Source organism: Chiloscyllium plagiosum, unplaced genomic scaffold, assembly GCF_037043375.1.
Source record: "Chiloscyllium plagiosum isolate Xiang-an unplaced genomic scaffold, Cpla_swu_hap1 HiC_scaffold_12, whole genome shotgun sequence".
Classification (NCBI taxonomy): Eukaryota; Metazoa; Chordata; class Chondrichthyes; order Orectolobiformes; family Hemiscylliidae; genus Chiloscyllium; species Chiloscyllium plagiosum.
The window spans coordinates 79974067-79995030 of record NW_028270150.1 but is presented as its reverse complement, the minus strand read 5'-3'; the positions used below and the strand labels follow the sequence as shown (position 1 = coordinate 79995030).

At 41.7% G+C, this 20964-nt stretch overlaps 1 protein-coding gene across 9 annotated transcripts in view; it reads right to left on the bottom strand.

The window, feature by feature from the left end:
* The window catches only part of map3k15 (mitogen-activated protein kinase kinase kinase 15), a 133800-nt gene that overhangs the window by 36181 nt on the left and 76655 nt on the right, over positions 1-20964 (bottom strand). For all 9 annotated transcript variants that reach the window (XR_015758916.1, XR_015758914.1, XR_015758915.1 and 6 more), the window contains 4 exons: positions 20795-20890; positions 18974-19058; positions 17145-17278; positions 12749-12876 (listed from right to left, as the gene is read on the bottom strand). Coding sequence is in view for 4 of the 9 variants with exons in the window: in XM_087992975.1 (XP_087849101.1) it covers positions 12749-12876; positions 17145-17278; positions 18974-19058; positions 20795-20890 (443 nt within the window). In the remaining 5 variants the exon portion in view is untranslated. The remainder of the gene's footprint in view (positions 1-12748; positions 12877-17144; positions 17279-18973; positions 19059-20794; positions 20891-20964) is intronic.

Genomic DNA, 20964 nt, shown 5'->3' with positions numbered 1-20964 from the left:
AATTTTTCCTGATTGGTATAAGCTCGCAGAATGAATGATCACATGATAGAAATGTCAGGAAACTTCCTTTTAATGCTTTACACATCAGAGTTAGTGGGAACAGTAGGGTTGGAGCAGACCAATATTCAACAACTAAATCCTGTTAGGAATGTCTGAAGTTTTGAAAGTTGTGACACATAGGTTTTCCAGTGTGTCTGAAGGAATTAATAATTACCTTGTGAGTGTCTCTGTAGCCATGATCATTTTTAAATAAAAAGGTTTTGAGGGCTAGTTTTCAGAACAAATGGGTTTTTATTTACCTTGAGAAAGTTTGCAATCTAGCAAGATGAACATCTGTGCCTCAAGGTTACAGTCAGAAATTTCAGGACTTTGTTTTAATATAGTCTTAGGGGAAATATCTGTTTCAATTTTACTTTTCAGTTTTGGGCAGCTCTGTAAAGTTGCTGCTGAGAAAGGGAAAAATATAGTTGCACATGTTAACTTGAGCGAACCTTAGGATAAAAAATTATTAATAGCTCTCGACCAAATGTGTTTGCAAAGCCCTGAAGAGGTCATTTGAAGTTAAGTACTTTTAAGTTCAGAAGTAAAATAGCCTCAAAAATCAGTTCTCAGTGATTCCAGACTGGGACTTAAAGCTACAGTTAAATTTAACCTATTGAGGTTTTGGTGAAAGGATGTGAGTAGTGTCCAATGGATGCTTCCGGGTATTATACAAAGGATGCTTTCATTATCTATGAAAGTGTGCTTTGGAATTAGTGGGATACTATTAGCATATGTTTAAAAATGCTTCATTTTGTGTCTTAAGTAAATAGATTGGTTTGTCTGTATATTTATTTTTGTTTATAAACCTTTTTTTATTGTTAAGACAAAATCTGTGGCATTGTGTGTTAATGTTTCAATGAGAGATTACATCATTAAAACCAAAATAACTCAAATTATGATCTATCAAACTAAATTTCAGTCTGGGATCTGAATTGTCAGACTTTAAGGAAAATGTAAACATCAGACATCGGCAGACAGTTTATGCATTCATTTTAACAAAAAATATTAATCACAGATTAAGTAGTAGATTACTTCAGCATCATCTATGCATAATAATATCTCCCTCACTGTCAAGTTATAGAATCAGAGAATATGGAAACAGAGACTTTGGTCCAATTTGTCTATGCTGACCAGACATTCTAATCTGACTCGTCCCATTTGCCAGCGTTTGGCCCATATCCCTCTAAACCCTTCCCATGCATATACCCATCCAGACGACTTTTAAATGTTGTAATTGTACCAGCCTCCACCAGTTCACCTGGCAGCTCATTCCATACATGCACCACCCTCTGCATGAAAATGTTACCCCTCAGGTTCTTTTTAGATCTTTCCCCTGTCACCTGAAACCTTTGCCTTCTAGTTTTGGACTCCCCTATCCTGTGAAAAAGACCTTGGCTATTCACCCTATGCATGTTGCTCATTATTTTATAAACCTCTATAAGATCATCATTCCTCAACCTCCAAAGCTACAGGAAAAACAGCCCAGCCTATTCAGCTTCTCCCTTTAGATCAAACCCTCCAGTCCTGGCAACATCCTTGTAAATGTTTTTGTACCCTCTCAATTTTAACAAATGCCCTTCCAATAGAAGGGTAACCAGAAATGTGCACAATATTCCAAAAATGGCCTCACCAAAGTTCTGCAGCAAAATCAATAAATATTGGCAACTCTTGCTTATACATGAAAAATGTATCAATTAGAAAAATGTGAGTAGTTAACCTAATAATTTGGCAGTGTTGTGATTATCTGAAAAAGGTATCTTTCCTTAATGTCTGCTGTGATATTTGACATATAAAAGTGTTCCTAACACGATATGATCATTTTAATCAATAATGGAAAAGATCACCAAAAATACAGTGTGTGTGTTATTCAAGACATTCATTAAGCTTTGGGAAGGGTGGGGGAGGGGGGGGGGGGGGGGGTGGAGGTGGGAGCTACTGGCATTCATAAACTACTTATACTTTGATCTTATAGATTTCTGTATTACCAGGAGCGCTTAGTTAATGGTAGGTAAAACATTCACAGCTATGGAGAATATCCATTTTATAGACAATTTTAAACATAGTGGAATGAAATCTGTCATAGGGGTTTCAAAGCTCTTTTGTTTGACATTTATGGAGATTTCTAATTCTAACTTCTCGCACATCTCGAAATGTATTATTCCATCGGCTACTGTGCATTCATCTACCTTGTCCCTAAACCCTGGACTTTTCAAAATCAATAACTTTCTCCCCACCTGTAAGCCACTCCTTAAAACCTATTACTTTGAACACACTTTTGCTCTTCTGTCCTAACATCTCAAGGCCTTCCCATCATGTTAGATATGCTCTCTAAATGCAAGCTATTATTATAATGAAGCCTTAATAGAATAGTGTGATATTTTCAGAAATGCAATATCCAATCCTGTAATCGAAAGGACAGCAGGTTAGAAAGCAGATTTTATTTTTCTGTTTGCCCAAACTAACAAACTTCTATCAAACTATTAAGCTAGTTTGCATAAAATTGTAGTAGTTATTTCTTTGAGGCAAAAGACTTGGATTGATTGGATTTCTGCAAGACAAAACGGAGTTCATTCATGGAACAAATTACTGTATAGCAGAAAACAAAATAGAAGTCTCACCAAACCACATCAAACAATAGGAGCTACATTCTATTGTTAGCACTGAAACAAACCTTGGAACTGAATTGAGTTTTATAGAACATAGAACATTACAGCGCAGTACAGGCCCTTCGGCTCTCGATGTTGCGCCGCCCTGTCATACTAATCTGAAGCCCATCCCACCTACACTATTCCATGTACATCCATATGCTGTCCAATGACGACTTAAATGCACTTAAACTTGGCAAATCTACTACCGTTGCAGGCAAAGCATTCTATACCCTTACTACTCTGAGTAAAGAAACTACCACTGACATCTGTCTTATACCTATCTCCCCTCACTTTAAAGTTGTGTCCCCTCGTGTTTGCCATCCCTATACTTGGAAAAAGGCTCTCCCTATCCACCCTATCCAACCCTCTGATTATCTTTTATGTCTCTATTAAATCACCTCTCAACCTTCTTCTCTCGAATGAGAACAGCCTCAAGGCCCTCAGCCTTTCCTCGTAAGACATTCTTTCCATGCCCAAAACGTCGATTCTCCTGCTCCTCGGATGCTGCCTGGCCTGCTGCGCTTTTCCAGCACCACACTTTTCAATTCTGGTCTCCAGCATCTGCAGTCCTCACTTTCTCCTAGATTCCTTCCATACCAGGCAACATCCTAATAAATCCAAAACTTCCACATCTTTCTTATAATGCAGTGACCAGAACTGTACACAATACTCCAAGCTGCAGCATAACCTCCTGGAACTCAATCCCTCTATTAATAAAGGCCAAAACACTGTATACCTTCTTAATAAGCCTGTCAATCTGGGTGGCAACTTTCAGGGATCTGTGTACATGGACACCGAGATCTCTCTGCTCATCTGCACTCCCAAGAATGCTACCATTAGCCCAGTACTTTGCATTCCGATTACTCTGGCCAAAGTGAATCACCTCACACTTGTCCACATTAAACTCCATTTGCCACCTCTCAGCCCAGCTCTGCATCCTATCCATGTCTCTCTGCAACCTACTACATCCTCCATCTCTATCCACAACTCCACCGACCTTAGTGTTGTTCACAAATTTACTAACCCACCCGTCTAAGCCCTCAGCCAGGTCATTTATAAAAATGACGACAGCAATGGACCCAACACTGACCCTTGCGGTACGCCACTAGTATCTGGACACCAAGGTGAACATGTTCCATCAACTACAACCCTCTGTTTTCTTTCAGCAAGCCAATTACTGATCCAAACTGCTATGTCTCCCACAATCCCATTCCTCCACATTTTGTATAATAGCCTAATGTGGGGAACCTTATCGAACTGAAACTTTATTGCTGGAACAGCACAGCAGGTCAGGCAGCATCCAGGGAACAGGAGATTCGACGTTTCGGGCACAGGCCCTTCTTCAGGAATGAGCAGAGAGTGTTCAGCAGGAGAAGATAAAAGGTAGGGAGGAGGGACTTGGAGGAGGGGAGTTGGAAATGTGATAGGTGGAAAGAGGTCAAGGTGAGGGTGATAGGTCGGAGTAGGATGGAGGCGGAGAGGTCAAGAAGAAGACTGCAGGTCAGGAAGGCGGTGCCGGGCTGGAAGGATCCGGCTGAGACAAGGTGGGGGGAGGGGGGATGAAGAAACTGGTGAAGTCCAAGTTCATCCCCTGCGGTTGGAGGGTTCCCAGTCGGAAGATAAGACGCTCCTCCTCCGACCGTCGGGTTGTTGTGGTTTGGCGGTGGATCAGTCCAATGACCTGCATATCCTCGGTGGAGTGGGAGGGGGAGTTGAAATGCTGTGCCACAGGTTGGTTGGGTTGGTTCGTCCGGGTGGCCCAGAGGTGCTCTCTGAATCGCTCCGCAAGTAGGCGGCCTGTCTCCCCAATATAGAGGAGGCCACACCGGCTGCAGCGGATGCAGTAGATGATGTGGGTGGAGGTGCAGGTGAATCTGTGGCGGATATGGAACCTTATCGAACGCCTTGCTGTAATCCATATACACCACATCAACCGGTTTACTCTCATCTACCTGCTTGGTCACTTTGTCAAAAAACTCAATAAGATTCGTTAGACACGACCTACCCTTCACAAAACCCTGCCGACTGTCCCTGATCAGATTATTCTTTTCTCGATGGTTATAAATCCTATCTCTTATAACCTTTTCCAACACTTTACCAACAACTGAAGTGAGACTCACTGGTCTGTAATTACTACCCTTTTTGAACAAGTGAACCACATTTGCTATCCTCCAGTGTCAGGCACTATTCCTGTAGACAATGATAATTTGAAGATCAATGCCAAAGGCTCGGCAATCTCTTCCCTTGCTTCCCAGAGGATCCTAGGATAGATCCCATCCGGTCCAGGGAACCTGTCTATTTTCACACTCTACAGTATTTCTAATACCTCTTCCTTGTGAACCTCAATCTCTTCCAGTCTAGATGCAAGTATCTCTGTATCTTCCTCACCAACATTTTCATTTTCTATAGTGAACACTGTCAAAAAATATTTATTTCGTGCTTCCCCTATCTCCTCTGACTCCACACACAACTTCCCACTATGATCCTTGATTGGCCCTAATTTAACTCTCGTCATTCTTTTATTCCTCACGTACCTATGGAAAGCCTTAGGGTTAACCCTGATCCTTTACGCCAACAACTTCTTATGTCCCTCCTGGCTCTTCTGAGCTCTTTTCTTTAGGTCTTTCCTGACTTCCCTCAAGCGCCCTAACTGAGTTTTCACATTTTGTCCTAACATAAGCCTTCTTCTTCTTCTTGACTCGGGATTCCACTTCCTTCGTAAACCACGGCTCACGTGTTCTATATCTTCCTCCCTGCCTGACAGGTACATACTTATCTAGGACACACAGGAGCTTTTCCTTGAATAAGCTCCACATTTTTAATGTGCTCATCCCCTGCAGTTTCCTTCCCCATTCTACACTTCCTAAATTTTTCCTAATTGCATCGTAATTTCCCTTCCCCCAGCTGTAACTCCTGCTCGGTGGAGTATACCTATCCCTTTCCATCACTAAAGTAAACCTGACAGAATTGTGATTACTGTCTCCAAAGTGCTCACCTACTTCCAAATCTAACACCTGGCCAGGCTCGTTACCCAGTACTAAATCTAAAGCGGCTTCGCCCCTTGTTGGCCTGTCTATATACTGTGTCAGGAAGCCCTCCTGCACACACTGGACAAAAACTGACCCATCTATGGTACTCGTACTGTAGTGATCCCAGTTAATATTTGGATAGTTGAAGTCCCCCATGACAACTACCCTGTCTCTCTCACTCCTATCGAGAATCATCTTTGCTATCCTTTCCTCTACATCTCTGGGACTATTCGGAGGCCTATAGAAAACTCCCAGCATGGTGACTTCTCCTTTCCTGTTTCTAACCTCAGCCCATACTACCTCAGTTAACGAGTCCCCAAACATCCTTTCTACAACTGTAATATTGTCCCTGATCAACAATGCCACACCTCCCCCTTTTTACCATCTTCTCTGTTCTTACTGAAACATCTGAATCCCGGAACCTGCAACAGCCATTCCTGTCCCTGCTCTATCCATGTCTCCGTAATGGCCACAACATCGAAGTTTTGTTCAGTTAATGTATAAAGGAGCCTTTTTGTTCAATTTTTTGGATACTTAATTTAATAAAATGTGAGAATGCCACATTTTGTTCCTCATTGTTGTGGAAGTTAGCAATTTGAATCCCTGGCCATTCTTTATATAACTTTAAATCAATTTTGCCACTTTTTAAACTTTGCTGGTGTTGAAGATATATTGCAACAACTAGGCATTGGTGGTTTCAGGTTGAAGATCTAACATCTCAATACTTCAAGACGACTTTTAAACTGCATTACCTTTATTCTTCCTTTTTAAGTTTATTATTCTGCGTGCGTATGTCTGTCTGTGTGTGGCTGTGTCTGTCTGTGTGTGTCTGTGTCTGTCTGTGTGTGGCTATGTGTATCTGTGTGTGGCTGTGTCTGTCTGTGGGTGGCTATGTGGCTATGTGGCTGTGTGTGGCTGTGTCTGTCTGTGTGTGGCTGTGTCTGTCTGTGTGTGGCTATGTGTATCTGTGTGTGGCTGTGTCTGTCTGTCTGTGGCTATGTGTATCTGTGTGTGGCTGTGTCTGTCTGTGTCTGTCTGTGTGTGTCTGGGACTGCCTGTGTGTGGCTATGTGTATCTGTGTGTGGCTGTGTCTGTCTGTGTGTTTTTGTTTTGTTTTCCTTAGGTTGACAGATATTAAAAATCCTTCTTTTTTTTCAATTACGTACTACTTTTTACATTCATTTTATCTACTTAACTGCATTTTAATTGTATTTTATACAGCTACATGCTATATAGAATTAAAAATATTTGTTGTTACTGATTGTCAGGCGTTAAAAAGAGGGGAGTTAAATCCCTCTTCCAACCTGGTCAGAACAGGATAGAATTACACACATCTAGGCATGTAAATTCTGAGCTCACTGTTTGGAGAAGGTGCATGTGACAGTTGGAGTTCATCCATCACATTCTTCAGTGTAGCAGTCATGGAACCTTACTTATACAGGACTAGAGCAAAAACAGTGCTAGTGTAACTGAGCCATATGTTTTCAGTTATTAACACCCAGGCAAAGAAACTTCTGCCCAGGATGTTTACCACATATTCTATTTGCTAACCCACCAACTGATTTGTGTTGAAATTCAATGACCTGTCATTAATAGTGGAAGTGGTGCACTCATTACTACATTCAGGTCAATAGTTCAGCCTAGTATTTGACATGCTTTAAATGCAGATACCAATAAATGGGAGACTGATACAATATGAAAAACATGGTGAAAACCACATTGGTAATTGCTTTTTAGCCATGTTTCTGATATTACAACAGCAACTTTGCTTTAGAATACTTCATGGGCCGTCAAGTCCTTCTTTGACATTCTGGGCTCATGCAGGTGTTATATAAATTAAAATCACTCCTTGTATTCTTTTCAATGCCCAGGTTAAAGTTTCTTGACAACATTGCCCTTCCCTCTGTTTTAATACATCCCACAAATCTTGATTTCCAATTTCTCCTCCAATCGGTTTGTTGTGTGTCTCTTTGGCTAACCCATGATTATTTCAGATTAGTCACTGATCGAAGACTCAAACTAATGCATCCTTTCCAAATGAACTTGGAAATAGGCTAAGGGTTGATGTGGAGACTGTACACAATGCAAGTCACAATTTCAACTCGTCTTTAAGTAACTTTCTAGAGCTAATTTATTAACATTTTCTTGGAGGCCCTCCCAGAATTAGCAGACTGTAAAACTATGAAGGCATCAGTGATCCAGAAGGTAACAGCTGCAAATGTCAATGACATGAAAATACTTCCTATATCCCTTGTAAACCTAAACAACTTCCAAACACATAATTCTTTGAAAGTTGTGTCACAGGTAGACAGGGTGGTTAAAAAGGTGTTTAGCACACTTACTTCCAATGCTCAAACCTCTGAGTATAGGTATTGGGGTATCATGTTGAGGTTGTGCAGGATGTTGGTGAGGTCTCTTCTGGAATACTGTGCACGGTTCTGGTTGTCCTGTTATAGGAAGGACATTACTAAAGTGCAGAAGGTTCAGAAAAGATTTACCAGGATGTTATTGGGACTAGAGGGTTTGAATTATAAAACTAGGCTGGGCAGATTGGGACTTTTTTCACTCGAGTGTAGGAGTTTGAGGGGCGACCTTATAAAAAGTTTATAACAAGATGAGGGGCATAGATAAGGTGAATAGCAAAGGTTTGGTCCCTAAGGTCGCAGACTTCAAAACAAGGGAGCAAGCTTTTAAGGTGAGAGGGAAAAAATTTAAAAAGGACATGAGGGAGAGCACTTTTTCACACAGAGTGATTAGTGTGGAATGAACTGCCAGAAGAAGTGATGGATGCAGGTACAGCAACAACACTTAAAAGACATTTGAATAAGTACATTAACAGGAAGGGTTTGGAGGGATATGGGCCAAATGCATGCAGGTGGGACGAGTTTAGTTTGGTAACATGATCAGCGTGGACTGGTTGGACTTAAGAGTCTGTTTCCACGCTCTATGAATCTATGACTCTACAGCTGAAGTTTGCTATTCCCTCAGTAACATTTTCACATTACAGAGGAACCTTGATTATCCGAAGGACACGGGTGGGGAGTATTTTGTTTCGTTAATTGAATGCTGGTTAACAATTAGCCAAGCATCGGGATCTTGCAATCTTGTTTGGATAATCTGAAATGCAGTTAATTAAATGCTAGATAATCAAGGTTCTTCCATACAATAAATACTAGCATTGAAACTTATCTCATTGCCATGATTGGGAGTTATTTAGGATTATGTTTTCCTTTTTTTAAAGCAGCAGGAATGTGACAGATGTTGACAGAAGGAGAGGAAGAGAAAGGATGAAACAGGGCAGGTGGGAACTATATTAGGCTGAGCAATGGAAAATAATAGCAGAATAGTAACATGTGAGTGAACTAAAACCCACTCAGACAATCCCTTCTGGAATCGGATAACTTCACAGCATGCTAATTCTGTGTGCGGCAGAGGAATTTAACAAGAATCAAAGTTAATTAGAACTTGGGATCAACATACTGATAAAATTATGACAAATTTCATTCCTCTCTGTTTGCAACTGTCAATAAAGTAGATAGACCACAACTGACAATGGGCTTCCAGCTGATTAAGTGCTGCTGGTAATGCTGAAATCCATAAGATCAAAGTTTACATAGTTTATCAGTGTCTCTCTCTCAAAGGACTAAGTGAATGCCTTGAATAACACTCCTCCTGTATTTTTAGTTAAAAATCAGGCAACACCAGATTATAGTCCAACAGGTTTACTTGGAAGTTGGTTGTGAACTGCTCCACACTATGTCCTGCTCCACAACCACCTGATGAAGCAGCACTCCAAAAGCTAGTGCTTCCAAATAAACCTCTTGGACTATAACCTGGTGTTGTATAACTTTTAACTTTGTCCACCCTAGTCCAAAAGCAGCTCCTCCAAATCATGTATTTTTAGTGATCTTTTCCGTTGTTCATCAAAATGAAAGTATCAATGTTGAGCAATGGAACATTCTCACATGCCAGCTCTCACAGCAAATGTTAAGGAAGAAATTATTTCAATCAGATCCATTTTTCCAACTATCACCCCATGGCAAAGTTTTAGGTTAACTGCTGACATTTTTGTGGCTGATGCATTGTTTCAGCAGGATTTGCCAATATCATCGATGAGTTTGCTATAGAAGTTGAGTGACAGAGAGATGTATTAATTCGCATAGATGATGCTGAAATAATTTACCAGTAAATCTGTAGTTAACCATTTCATTAAACTAATATATAGATTTTCTATCTGAGAAATTTACATTTTTCTTTAGATCACCTGGATTAAAAGATAAGTGCTTCAATGCTTTGCGTAGTAACTAAAGCAAAACTTTACCCTTAAGTCTGATGTCAACTTGCATTGTTGTTTTACACAACAGATTACACCCCTTGATTTCCCTATAGTATTCCCTCACTCTCCGTACATTCTCCATGCTACCTCTGGGGAGGGATGGATTGAAGTATAATGAAATTGATCTTCTCTGATAGTGTAAAGCCAACTTATCGTTAATTTCAGCCGGCTTTACACTATGCCCAGTTGGTTTTTTCCAAGTCAATAGTAAGTTAAACCACCCACAGAACAAAAAAGAGGCTGTCCATTAGCTACAATCCACGCTCGCTCTGTTGGCGAAACCAGCTGTAACTAGACATTTTCCTACTGCCAGGAATCTGACATGCAGCCACTCCCACGATAATGTGAGCCAGGCTGACATGTTCCCCACTGTGGTTTTGTTTGATTTGTATACAATGGAGGTGATTCATTCTGAGGGTACTCTCATAAGGCTAGCTTATCACTCATCAGCTCGCACAACAGTAGGTCCAGTGGACAATTAGTTGGGTTTTCACCTGCTGACTCACAGTTCTGAAGACTGAGCATGAGCAGACAGTAGTGGCATATTCTGCAGTGCTGTTATTTTTAATCTCTGCTCTGTTTGACCAATGATGTGGAGGTGCCGCTGGTGAACTGGGGTGGACAAAGTCAGAAGTCACATGACACCAGATTATAGTCCAACAGGTTTATTTGAAATCACAAGCTTTCAGAGCGCTGCCCCTTCATCAGGTGAAAGTCATTGCAATCCGTACCTCACCATCAACCCCTCAATCAATAGCTGGCATGTTGCCTTGTGTGTCAATGGCCAAGTCTACCTCTGCACAGGAGCAGCAGTCTCTGCTGAAGCCCCCATGAGTTTCAACTCCCAGAGTTATTGACCATGAGTTTGTCAGTTGTCAGAGCAGGGAGCTGAAGAACTTGTGCCAATCACCACCAAAGCCTCAGGGTTTGTAGCACATGGCAGTGTTGGAGACAGGAACAGAAAAGCTACATAGTTTACCCAGTGTAAGTTAATAAATGGTCATGCTATCAAATTTCTAGTGCTTACTGGAATCACAGATAAAGTAACACATTGTAACACTATCCCATCACTATCCCATTTTTCACTGTCACTTTTCTTCGTCTGTCGATGAATGGGAAAACATAAATTGAAAGGAACAGTGAATGCACGGGCATTGGGTGGTGATCGGTATAAGATTGATTTATGTCAATGGAGGAGGGAGAGATACTGTTTCATGGGATTTTTACATTGGTCCAGTGCGAAGCCAAACTAAACCTTCCAGCTATTAGGGAATTCTGAGCATTTGATGCAGTATCACGGAACAATTATGACCACAATGTTTGCTAAATGACCTGTTTGTCCTGCAAGCTTCGATCCTCACTGCTGGATAATGCACAGAATATAGTACAAATTCCCGACAATGTGGAAAATATGTCCTGTCCACAAACAGCAGGGCAGCTCCAATCCAGGCAATGATGTCAGTTCACTCGCAATTATCAGCCAAGAGACAGAAGACTTCAACTACAGTTTGCCATTTACTCTCCAACAATCTGCTTAAAGATGCATAGCTTGGATTCTGCCAGGGCCACTTAGCTCCTGATCTCATTATAGACTTCATCTAAACATACACCAAAGAGTTGAATTCCAGGGACAGCAACTTCCCTTAACATCAAAGTCGCATTTGATCTAGTGTGGCATCAAGGAGCAAAATTGATGTCCATGGTTGCAGTACCTAGTACAAAGGAAGATGCTTTTGCGTTGTTGGATGCAAATCATTTCAGCCCCATTTTTGTTGCTGTTATTTTGCATCTTATCCAATGTCCACAAAGATAACAATGGCTTCACCCTCCTTGCTGTTTTGCAGGTCAGTTGATTATGATTAAATCCATAATTTAGCCTTGAAAACAAGTAACCTTATTAAACTCTTGCCCAGTAGAAATAAAGTAAGAAAGCATATTGACGTACAGAGTTTTGTTATTTTAGACAGCCTTCCCAATTGTGAAAACATCAGAAATAGCCAAAAAGCACAAGATCCACCTCCAAGGACGGAATTTCCCGTTTCATTGGGGGCAGGAACAGAATCACTTGTGCTTCACACAAGACAGCTGGCCATTTAATTGGTGAATTACAGTGATGACTCTCACAATGCATGGCATAAATTTGATTGAATTGTCCTCATCCAAATATTGTAAAGAGTAACTCTCTCCCCGGAGGGTTTCACACACATCCAAAATATGCCTCAGCTCAAGAGAGAGAAGTCTGTACACTGGAGATGGTTAAGCAAACTTAATCTCTCTCCTGAATTCCAATGCATATACTGTTGACTGGTAAAACACTCCCTCAGTGCTTTGTGTAACTGAGTGAAATACTCGAGATTGGAACCGTACAGTCAAAGTGTCACCTTCTCAACTTAGTATTTCAATTACCTTGAGACAAAAAGGCCAATTTTTCTCCTTTTGATTACCTCTGTGTTAACTTTTATGTAACATTCAGGGGCACCTAAATCCATTTGTCTCTCCATAGCTCCAAGCCTACTTTCAATGAACTTTTTCTGATCTGACTACAACTGCAAAGAAGGCAGCAATTGACTTTAAGGTTGCTACTGATGGTAGGAGACCTGTGGACAGACAGCTGGCTGTGCTAACACCCAATAAATTCAATGCGATAACAGCTTGGAATTGCCGGCATAAAAAGAGGGCTCTGATAGACCTACCTCCAGGCACTTGCTCCATAAAAATCTTGATGTAGCCATCTTCAGAAACTGAACCAAGATACTGGACAATATTGCGGTGCTTAAGGCATTTGTACAGAGCAATCTCTTCATGAAGGGGCTGAGAGTACCTAGCAGTAAAGAAAATACATTTACTAAAGACTAAGTGGCTCCAGCTTTTAGTCAGTCATGAAATGTGCAAATTTTATGATTGATGCAGCTACTGGAGAACTTTGGTGTTTCTGCCAGCATCAAACACTTTCAGATCAGGGGCAGCATCACTTCAATGCAGAAATGGAATGATTTTTTTAAAAAGATGGATTTTGTAACATTCATTCTATAGTTTGCTTCCTCCATGCAGCAGAAATCCCACTGAGTTGGATGCAGTGCAAGCTTTGAGCTATCCCTCCAACTCCTATCCAGTTCCCAGGCACCACTGGCTGCACTCAAATTCCATGTGTCAGCATTATTTATCAATTGCCAGTTGCTGTCTCTAGGTTTTGTGGGGTTGGCAGGAGCAACAAGTGGCTGCAGAACCTGCTGCAATTGAGCACTGTCAGCAGACTTGCACTGAAGAGGCAGATGTTCACATTTTTCGTGATCTCTCTACTTTCTTTGGTCATATTATCAAATTTCAAAAATTCCAACAAACTAGCTTAGTGACCCTCGTTGTAGAAATATCACAAATTCCTAAGGTTCTGTGATGCCAAAGTCTTGATTTTTGACAATTTGCCTGATGACGTGCTAGCCTTATTGCTATTTAGCTTCAATTGGATAACCCAACAGTTACATAGTTGTGCCTGCCCATACACTTGACAGAAAATCTTGGAAGTGACAATGGAATTTTGGGAGCTCTGGGCTTCTCTCCTAATCCCAGTTGCACCCCTTGTTGAGGATATCAGTACCTACAAATTTGCTGTCAGTTGTTAGTTTCCTAACAGATTGGCAAGGTGCCCAGAGCTACCTGAAACAGTGGATGGATTTTGTGAGGAGTGATGATCACACTGATGCTAGTAAAGAGCACTGAGGCAATTCAGTGGCTCACTGGTTAGCACTGCTGCCTCACAGTACAAGGGACAAGGGTTCAATTCCACCTTTGGTCGTCTGTCTTTAAGGAGTTCACACATCCTCCCAGTGTCTGCATGGGTTTCCTCCGGGTGCTCCAATTTCCTCCCACAGTCCAAAGATTAGGTGGATTGGCCATGGTAAATTGCCCACAGCCTCTAGGGATGTGCAGGCTAGGTGGGTTAGCCTTGGTAAAGATAGGCCAACATGGGGTAGGAGGGGGATGAATCAGGGTACGATGCTCTTCAGAGGGTTAGTGTGGACTTGATGGAACAAATGGCTTGCTTCCACACTGTATGGATTCTTTGATTCACCGCATTTTAGTTAGTAGATCCTGATTAGGGATCCTCCCACAGGATCTTGATTTTCAATTCCCATGAACTCTGCAGGAATGACTATATGGCATCTGAAAATCAAGGCCAGTGGTCCATAATAATACAGAAATAGTATAGCTATTATTAATACCAGGGGTCAGGACATGTTGGTCCACATCAAGGGATTGAATTGGAGGGATTGGCCAAATATTCCCGAATTTTGCAGATTCCAGAAGGGTCCAAGTGAGCCTGGAAAGTTGCTAATGTGATGCCACTTTTCCAGAAGGGAAGGAGACAGAAAGCGGAAAACTCTCGGCCAGTTAGCCTAACATCTGCTGTTGGGAAAATTCTAGGGTCCAAGATTAAGGAAGAAATAACAGGACATTGAGAAAACCTTAATGCAATCAGAGTTAATATAGCCTTGTGAAAGCAAAATTACATTTACTAGAGTTTTTTGGGAATGTAATAAGCTGAGTGATAAAGGGGCACTGCATTTGGCATTCAATAATCTGCGATATGAATGGCTTTGCACAAGATAGGAGCTCATGATATTGGGAGGCAATGAATGATATCGGTGGGGGTAATGTATTAGCATGAGTACAAGAGTCAGGATGTCATGTTGTAGCTTTATAAGACTTTGGTTAGGCCACAATTAGAGTATTGCGTTCAATTCTGGTTGTTTCATAACAGGAAGGATGTGGAGGCTTTGAAGAGGGTGCAGGAGGGATTTACCAGGATGCTGCCTGGATTAGAGGGAACGAAGTATCGTTTGGGGGGGGCTAGAAAAACCCAGGTTGTTTTCTCTGGAGTAGCAGAGGCTGAGGGGAGACTCAACAGAAGTCTATAAAATGAGGAGAGAGGGCTGATGGTCAGAATCTTTTTACCTGATGTGAAATCTCTGATTCTAGAGGGCCAAGTACTTAACTGGAGAGAGGGAAAGTTCAAAGGAGATGTGAGGGGCAAGTTTTTTACATAGAGTGATAGGAGTCCGGAAAACACTGCCAGGGGGTGGTGGTGGTGGAGGAGGCAGATATGATAGGGGTATTTAAGAGGCTTTTAGATAAACACATGAATATGCCAGGAATGGAAGGACCAAGGGCAGGCAGAAGGTGTTAGTTTAATTTGGCGCCATGTTCAGCACAACACCATGGGCCAAACGGCCTGTTCCTGTGCAGTACAGTCGATGAATTGAAGACAGATTAACACACAGAAATCAGTGTTGAAGAGGAGCATTTATTAGCATTCCAGCAAGGTTCCCCATAGGAGGCTGATGAGCAAGGTTAGGTCTCATGGAATACAGGGAGAACTCGCCATTTTGGATACAGAACTGGCTCAAAGATAGAAGACAAAGGGTGGTGGTCGAGGGTTGTTTTTCAGACTGGAGGCCTGTGACCAGTGGAGTGCCACAAGGATCGGTGCTGGATGTGAGCATAAGAGGTATATTTAGTAAGTTTTTTTTAGATTAGATTACTTACAGTGTGGAAACAGACCCTTCGGCCCAACAAATCCACACCGACCTGCCGAAGCGTAACCCACCCAGACCCATTCCCCTACATTCACCCCTGCACCTAACACTACGGGCAATTTAGCATGGCCAATTCACCTGACCTGCACATTTTTGGACTGTGGGAGGAAACCAGAGCACCCGGAGGAAACCCACGCCGACACTGGGAGAACGTGCAAACTCCACATAGTCAGTCACCTGAGGCGGGAATTGAACCCGCGTCTCTGGAGCTGTGAGGCAGCAGTGCTAACCACTGTACCACTGACACCAAAATTGGAGGTGTAGTGGACAGCGAAGAAGGTTACCTTAGATTACAACAGGATCTTGATCAGATTGGCCAATGAGCTGAGAAGTGGCAGATGGAGTTTAATTTAGATAAATGTGAGGTGCTGCATTTTGGGAAAGCAAATCTTAGCAGGACTTACACACTTAATCGTAAGGTCCTCAGGAGTGTTGCTGAACAAAGAGACCTTGGAGTGCAGGTTCATAGCTCCTTGAAAGTGGAGTCACAGGTAGATAGGATAGTGAAGAAGGTGTTTGGTATGCTTTCCTTTATTGGTCAGAGTATTGAGTACAGGAGTTGGGAGGTCATTTTGTGGCTGTACAGGACATTGGTTAGGCCACTTTTGGAATATTGTATGCAATTCTGGTCTCCTTCCTATCGGAAAGATGTTGTGAAACTTGAAAGGGTTCAGAAAAGATTTACAACGATGTTGCCAGGGTTGGAGGATTTGAGCTATAGGAAGAGGTTGAATAGGCTAGGGCTGTTTTCCCTGGAGCGCTGGAGGCTAAGGGGTGACCTTATAGAGGTTTACAAAATCATGAGAGGCATGGATAGGATAAATGGACAAGTATTTTCCCTGGGGTGGAGGAGTCTAGAACTAGAGGTTTAGAGTGAGAGGGAAAAGACATAAAAGAGACCTAAGGGTCAACCTTTTCACACAGAGGGTGGTACGTGTATGGAATGGGCTGCCAGAGGAAGTGGTAGAGGCTGGTACAATTGCAACATTTAAAAGGCATCTAGATGGGTATATGAATAGGAAGGGTTTGGAGGGATATGGGCCTGGTGCTGGCAGGTGGCACTAGATTGGTTTGGGATTTCTGGTTGGCATGGACAAGTTGCACCAAAGGGTCTGTTTCCGTGCTGTACATCTCTATGGCTCTAGCCACTGACAAAACAGCATGGTGATGGGAAGATATTGGGCATGCTGTTCAATTCATCCCTGTGTTATTTAGCCAGGCTTCCTGTCACTCAAGCCATGTCTAAAAAGCCTATAAAATTCACCCCTATCTTTTGACATAATACACAATGCTATTGTTCTGAACTTGTTGACATTCTCAACTGACAGAAATGAATGAATCACTTCACATGGCAGTAAAAGAACACTAAATCTCTTTTTGAAATGTTGTCATCATTAGCCTTGACAGATGTAAGAAACATGCAGCAAACTTTATTTACACACATCTACAATTGTCTTCATTCCAGAAAGCAAAGTCAGAGTGATTCAATATTCACCTGCCATCTTTCTCTGGTACTTCCTTAATTGCTATTCTTACTTGATTGCTGAGGTCCCGTCCTGCATACACCACTCCATATTTGCCTTTGCCTAACACCACCCTTTCTTCAGACTCTTCGTAGTCATATACATACTACAAGGGGAGAGAAGGGAAAACACAGCCATTGGTGGAATGTTAAATAGTGGGTTCATGTCCCGCTCCAAAGACCTGAGCATAAAATCCAAGCTGACCTGCTGTTGCAGTACTGAGTGAATGATATACTCTCTGGCATGCCGTCTTTCAAATCAGACATTAGAATAAGAATGGTATGGTACAAAGTAACAGTACTCATACGGACTGAAATAAAGGATCCCATAGCAATGCTCAAAGACGACCAGAAATCCTGTTACAGCTATCACCAACAACACATTGCTGTCCCTGGGAATCTGCGTTGCACTAATGGATGGCCTTGTTTCTACATTAAAATAAAGGTAATTTTAAAGTACATCATTCTCCATAAAATCCTTCATGACATCCTAAGATTGCGAAAAGTGTTTTATAAATGCAGCTTTTCATTTCCTTATTGGAAATTGTGTGGGTCAAAATCTTGGAATTCCCTCCCTAATGTCATTGTGGGTCTACAGTGGTTCAAGGAGGTAACTTCCAACCACCTTCTGAAGATGAACTAGGGACCGGCAATAAATGCTGGCCAGCCAGTGATGCCCAAATCCCACAAGTGAATTAAAAATATATTAACTTTTCACAAATACAGCAAGGTCAGATGCAGATTTTTAGCCCTGCAAACCCATGCTGTATGCCTTCTGCCAGAAACCACTATGGCCACGCAAGGAATCATGGTCAGGATCTGGAGGTCAGGGATGGTTCTCAGATCTCCATCTGACAAGTGGACATTGTGGTGTCACTACAGCGACAGCCATTCAGTGTAACTGTGGCAACTCCTGTCAAGATCACAAAATTCCAAAGACACTTTGAAGGAGTCCAAATCAGATTATAATATCTGAGAGATTCTGGGAGTTCAAGCCCAAACCACAAAGATCTCACATCTATCACATAAGGCTTAGCTGTTTTCTACTGGGATACCAACCACTGAGAACCACCCAGACCAGAATGATAGACATTTCAAACATGTAAATTGGGAGATCATCCCCTCAGTACGTTTATGATCAATCAAAATTCCATCACAAATAGGGCTTTCAGTAAATTAGTAGTTCAGATTGCGATCCAGTGTTATGGGACTAATTTTCAGGCCTTTCGACACTGTTTCAGCTTATCCTTACTTGGAGCATACAATTTGTCAGACAAAGAATAGAAAGCAAGACAGGTTTCTGTTACCAGCTGCACTGCAACAGCTAATTTATTGTATCTTATTACACGTGCAAGCATAATCGAGGCAAATCAAAGCATTAAGACGAGAAATAATAAAGCAGTGGAAGATCAACCCTATGTCTGATTTTCTTTTCTTTCTGAACACTGACTGAAGGTCAATATCACCTCACGTGGTCATCTCTAAGTAAATGAGTGACCTTGTCTCTAATTCCATCTTATAAAGCTTTAAGGAAAGGTCAAGCAATGACATAATGCTGTCCCCTATTCCAACAGTGTAGAAAATGCTCCATATGATTTGAGTGGGCAAAAGCTTAACCTATTTGAAATGCCATGCTATATTTTGCGTACAGCGCTATATACAGATCTCTGGATTATGGATACCTGAACAGAGCCATGCATGCAATTTTACTGATTCTCGAACAGAACCATGCATAAAGTTGACCCATTTCAAGAGATAGCCACAGACTTGCAGTTGCTGTGAAGGACTGTTTACCATCATACCTCCAGTGTGTCTCCATCAGTGTCACCCTCCAGCTCCCCAGCACTGGCTGCTTCATCATTCATTTCTTTTACCAAGCAACTAAACCTAGAAGACGGGTTACCAAACAATTCAAGGTCAGTGACAGAGAATCCAAAAGCTCCCAAACGTGCAGCAGATGTAGTTCAAAGCAACAATAACAATATGGAGGCTATGAAAACTCACAGGAATGCTGGCACATTCCAGCAGTCACTCCAACAAAAGGTGCGTGAAAATAGGTGAATCAATGCTGGAGAGATGACAGGTCGAGTGGCAGGTTTCTGGAAATTGATTTATTTGGAATGGTGGGACCTGTACAGGCTGGACGGAATTTCTTAGCAGGTCTGGGACAACATCTTTACGAAGCAAATCGCTCATCCTGTTGGAGGTTGAAACTCACTTGCCAGAGGGATAGCAATCAGGAAGTAACACTAGAAAGGCAAAAGGAATTGCAAAAAGGACTAGGAGAGACGGAATGCATTAGAGGGGCCAGAGTAAGAGGGAATGCAATCAAATTTAAATTACATTTACAATGCAAGTACCAATTGTGATAAAGGCTGCAGGCACTGATAGAGGCCAGAGAATATGATATTGTGGCAATAATGGAGACTCTACTCAAAAGGCTGATGACTAAATAGGAACTGGAGATTTGCGGGTATTACATCCTTGTTCAAAAGATAATGATATCGCAATGACTGCAGGCTAGTCAATTTAATCTCAGTGGTGAGAAAGGTTTCAGAAAAGATAATCCGGGACAAAATTAATAGTCACTTGGACAATTAAGCAATAAATAGAAAACAAAAAGCAGGGATTTGTTAAAGGCAAATTGTGTTTAACGATTTCAACTTTTCTTTTGAGGCTACAAGAGGTTGGCATGGCACACGGACTTCCAGAAGGGATATTGTAAACTGCCAAATAGCATGCCTGTCAGCAAAGTTAAATCTCATGATTTAATGAAATAAAAGGAACAGTGTCTGGATATGACAATGATTTGAGTGTCAGGAAATAGAGAGCCATAGTGAATGGTTGCTTTTCAGATGGGAGGGGATGGCCTTGTGGTATTATCGCTGGTACCCAGGTAATGTTCTGAGGACCTGGGTTTAAATCCTACAAAGCAGATGGTGGAATTTGAGTTCAGTAATAATCTGGAATTACAAGTCTAATAATGACCATGAAATCATGGTCGATTGTCAGGATAAACCTATCTGGATTATTTCAGGTCCTTTAGGGAAGGAAACTGCCATCTTTACCTGGTCTGGTCTACATGAAACTCCAGATCCACAGTAATGTGATTGATCCTAAACTGCCCTCTGGGCAGTTAGAGATGGGTAACAAATGTTGGCCCAGCCAGCGACCCCCCTCAGCCTGGAAATCAATTAAAAATAATAACAGGATTCCCCAGGGACTGGCATTGGAGACACTGCTTTTCTTGATCTGTATTAATGACGTAGAGTTGGGTGTGGATCACAATCTTAAAATTTGTGGATGGCTCAACACTTGGAAGCATCATGAAATGTGAGGGTGTTTTCTTAAGTAACCTCTACCTTACATATTTCCCCATATCTACTTCCAAATAAAGATGAGGAGACATGTATAAATGACAACTGATCCACTATTAGCTATTTTACACCATTGCACAAGGTCTTAATCACTTATCATTTCTCTTGCATCACTGTCCACTGAAGAAATCATAAGCCTTTAATAATCAACCACAACAATATGGAAAAGAAGTAATATAAAATACAAGCAATATGTCATTCTCACAAGTAACCTGGACAGTAACAAGTTAACTACTGACATCTCACCTGCTGCACTGAGCTTCTGTGGAGAAGGAGATCTGAAAATCATCAGAGTTGTCATGGACGTATAAGAAGCAGCAACGCTCATCATGTTTCGATATGCTGGAATGGCCAGGGAGAGGAATACCCATTAGAAGCAGCATTAATGGCAGGGACATTCAAACTGAGGAGTACGA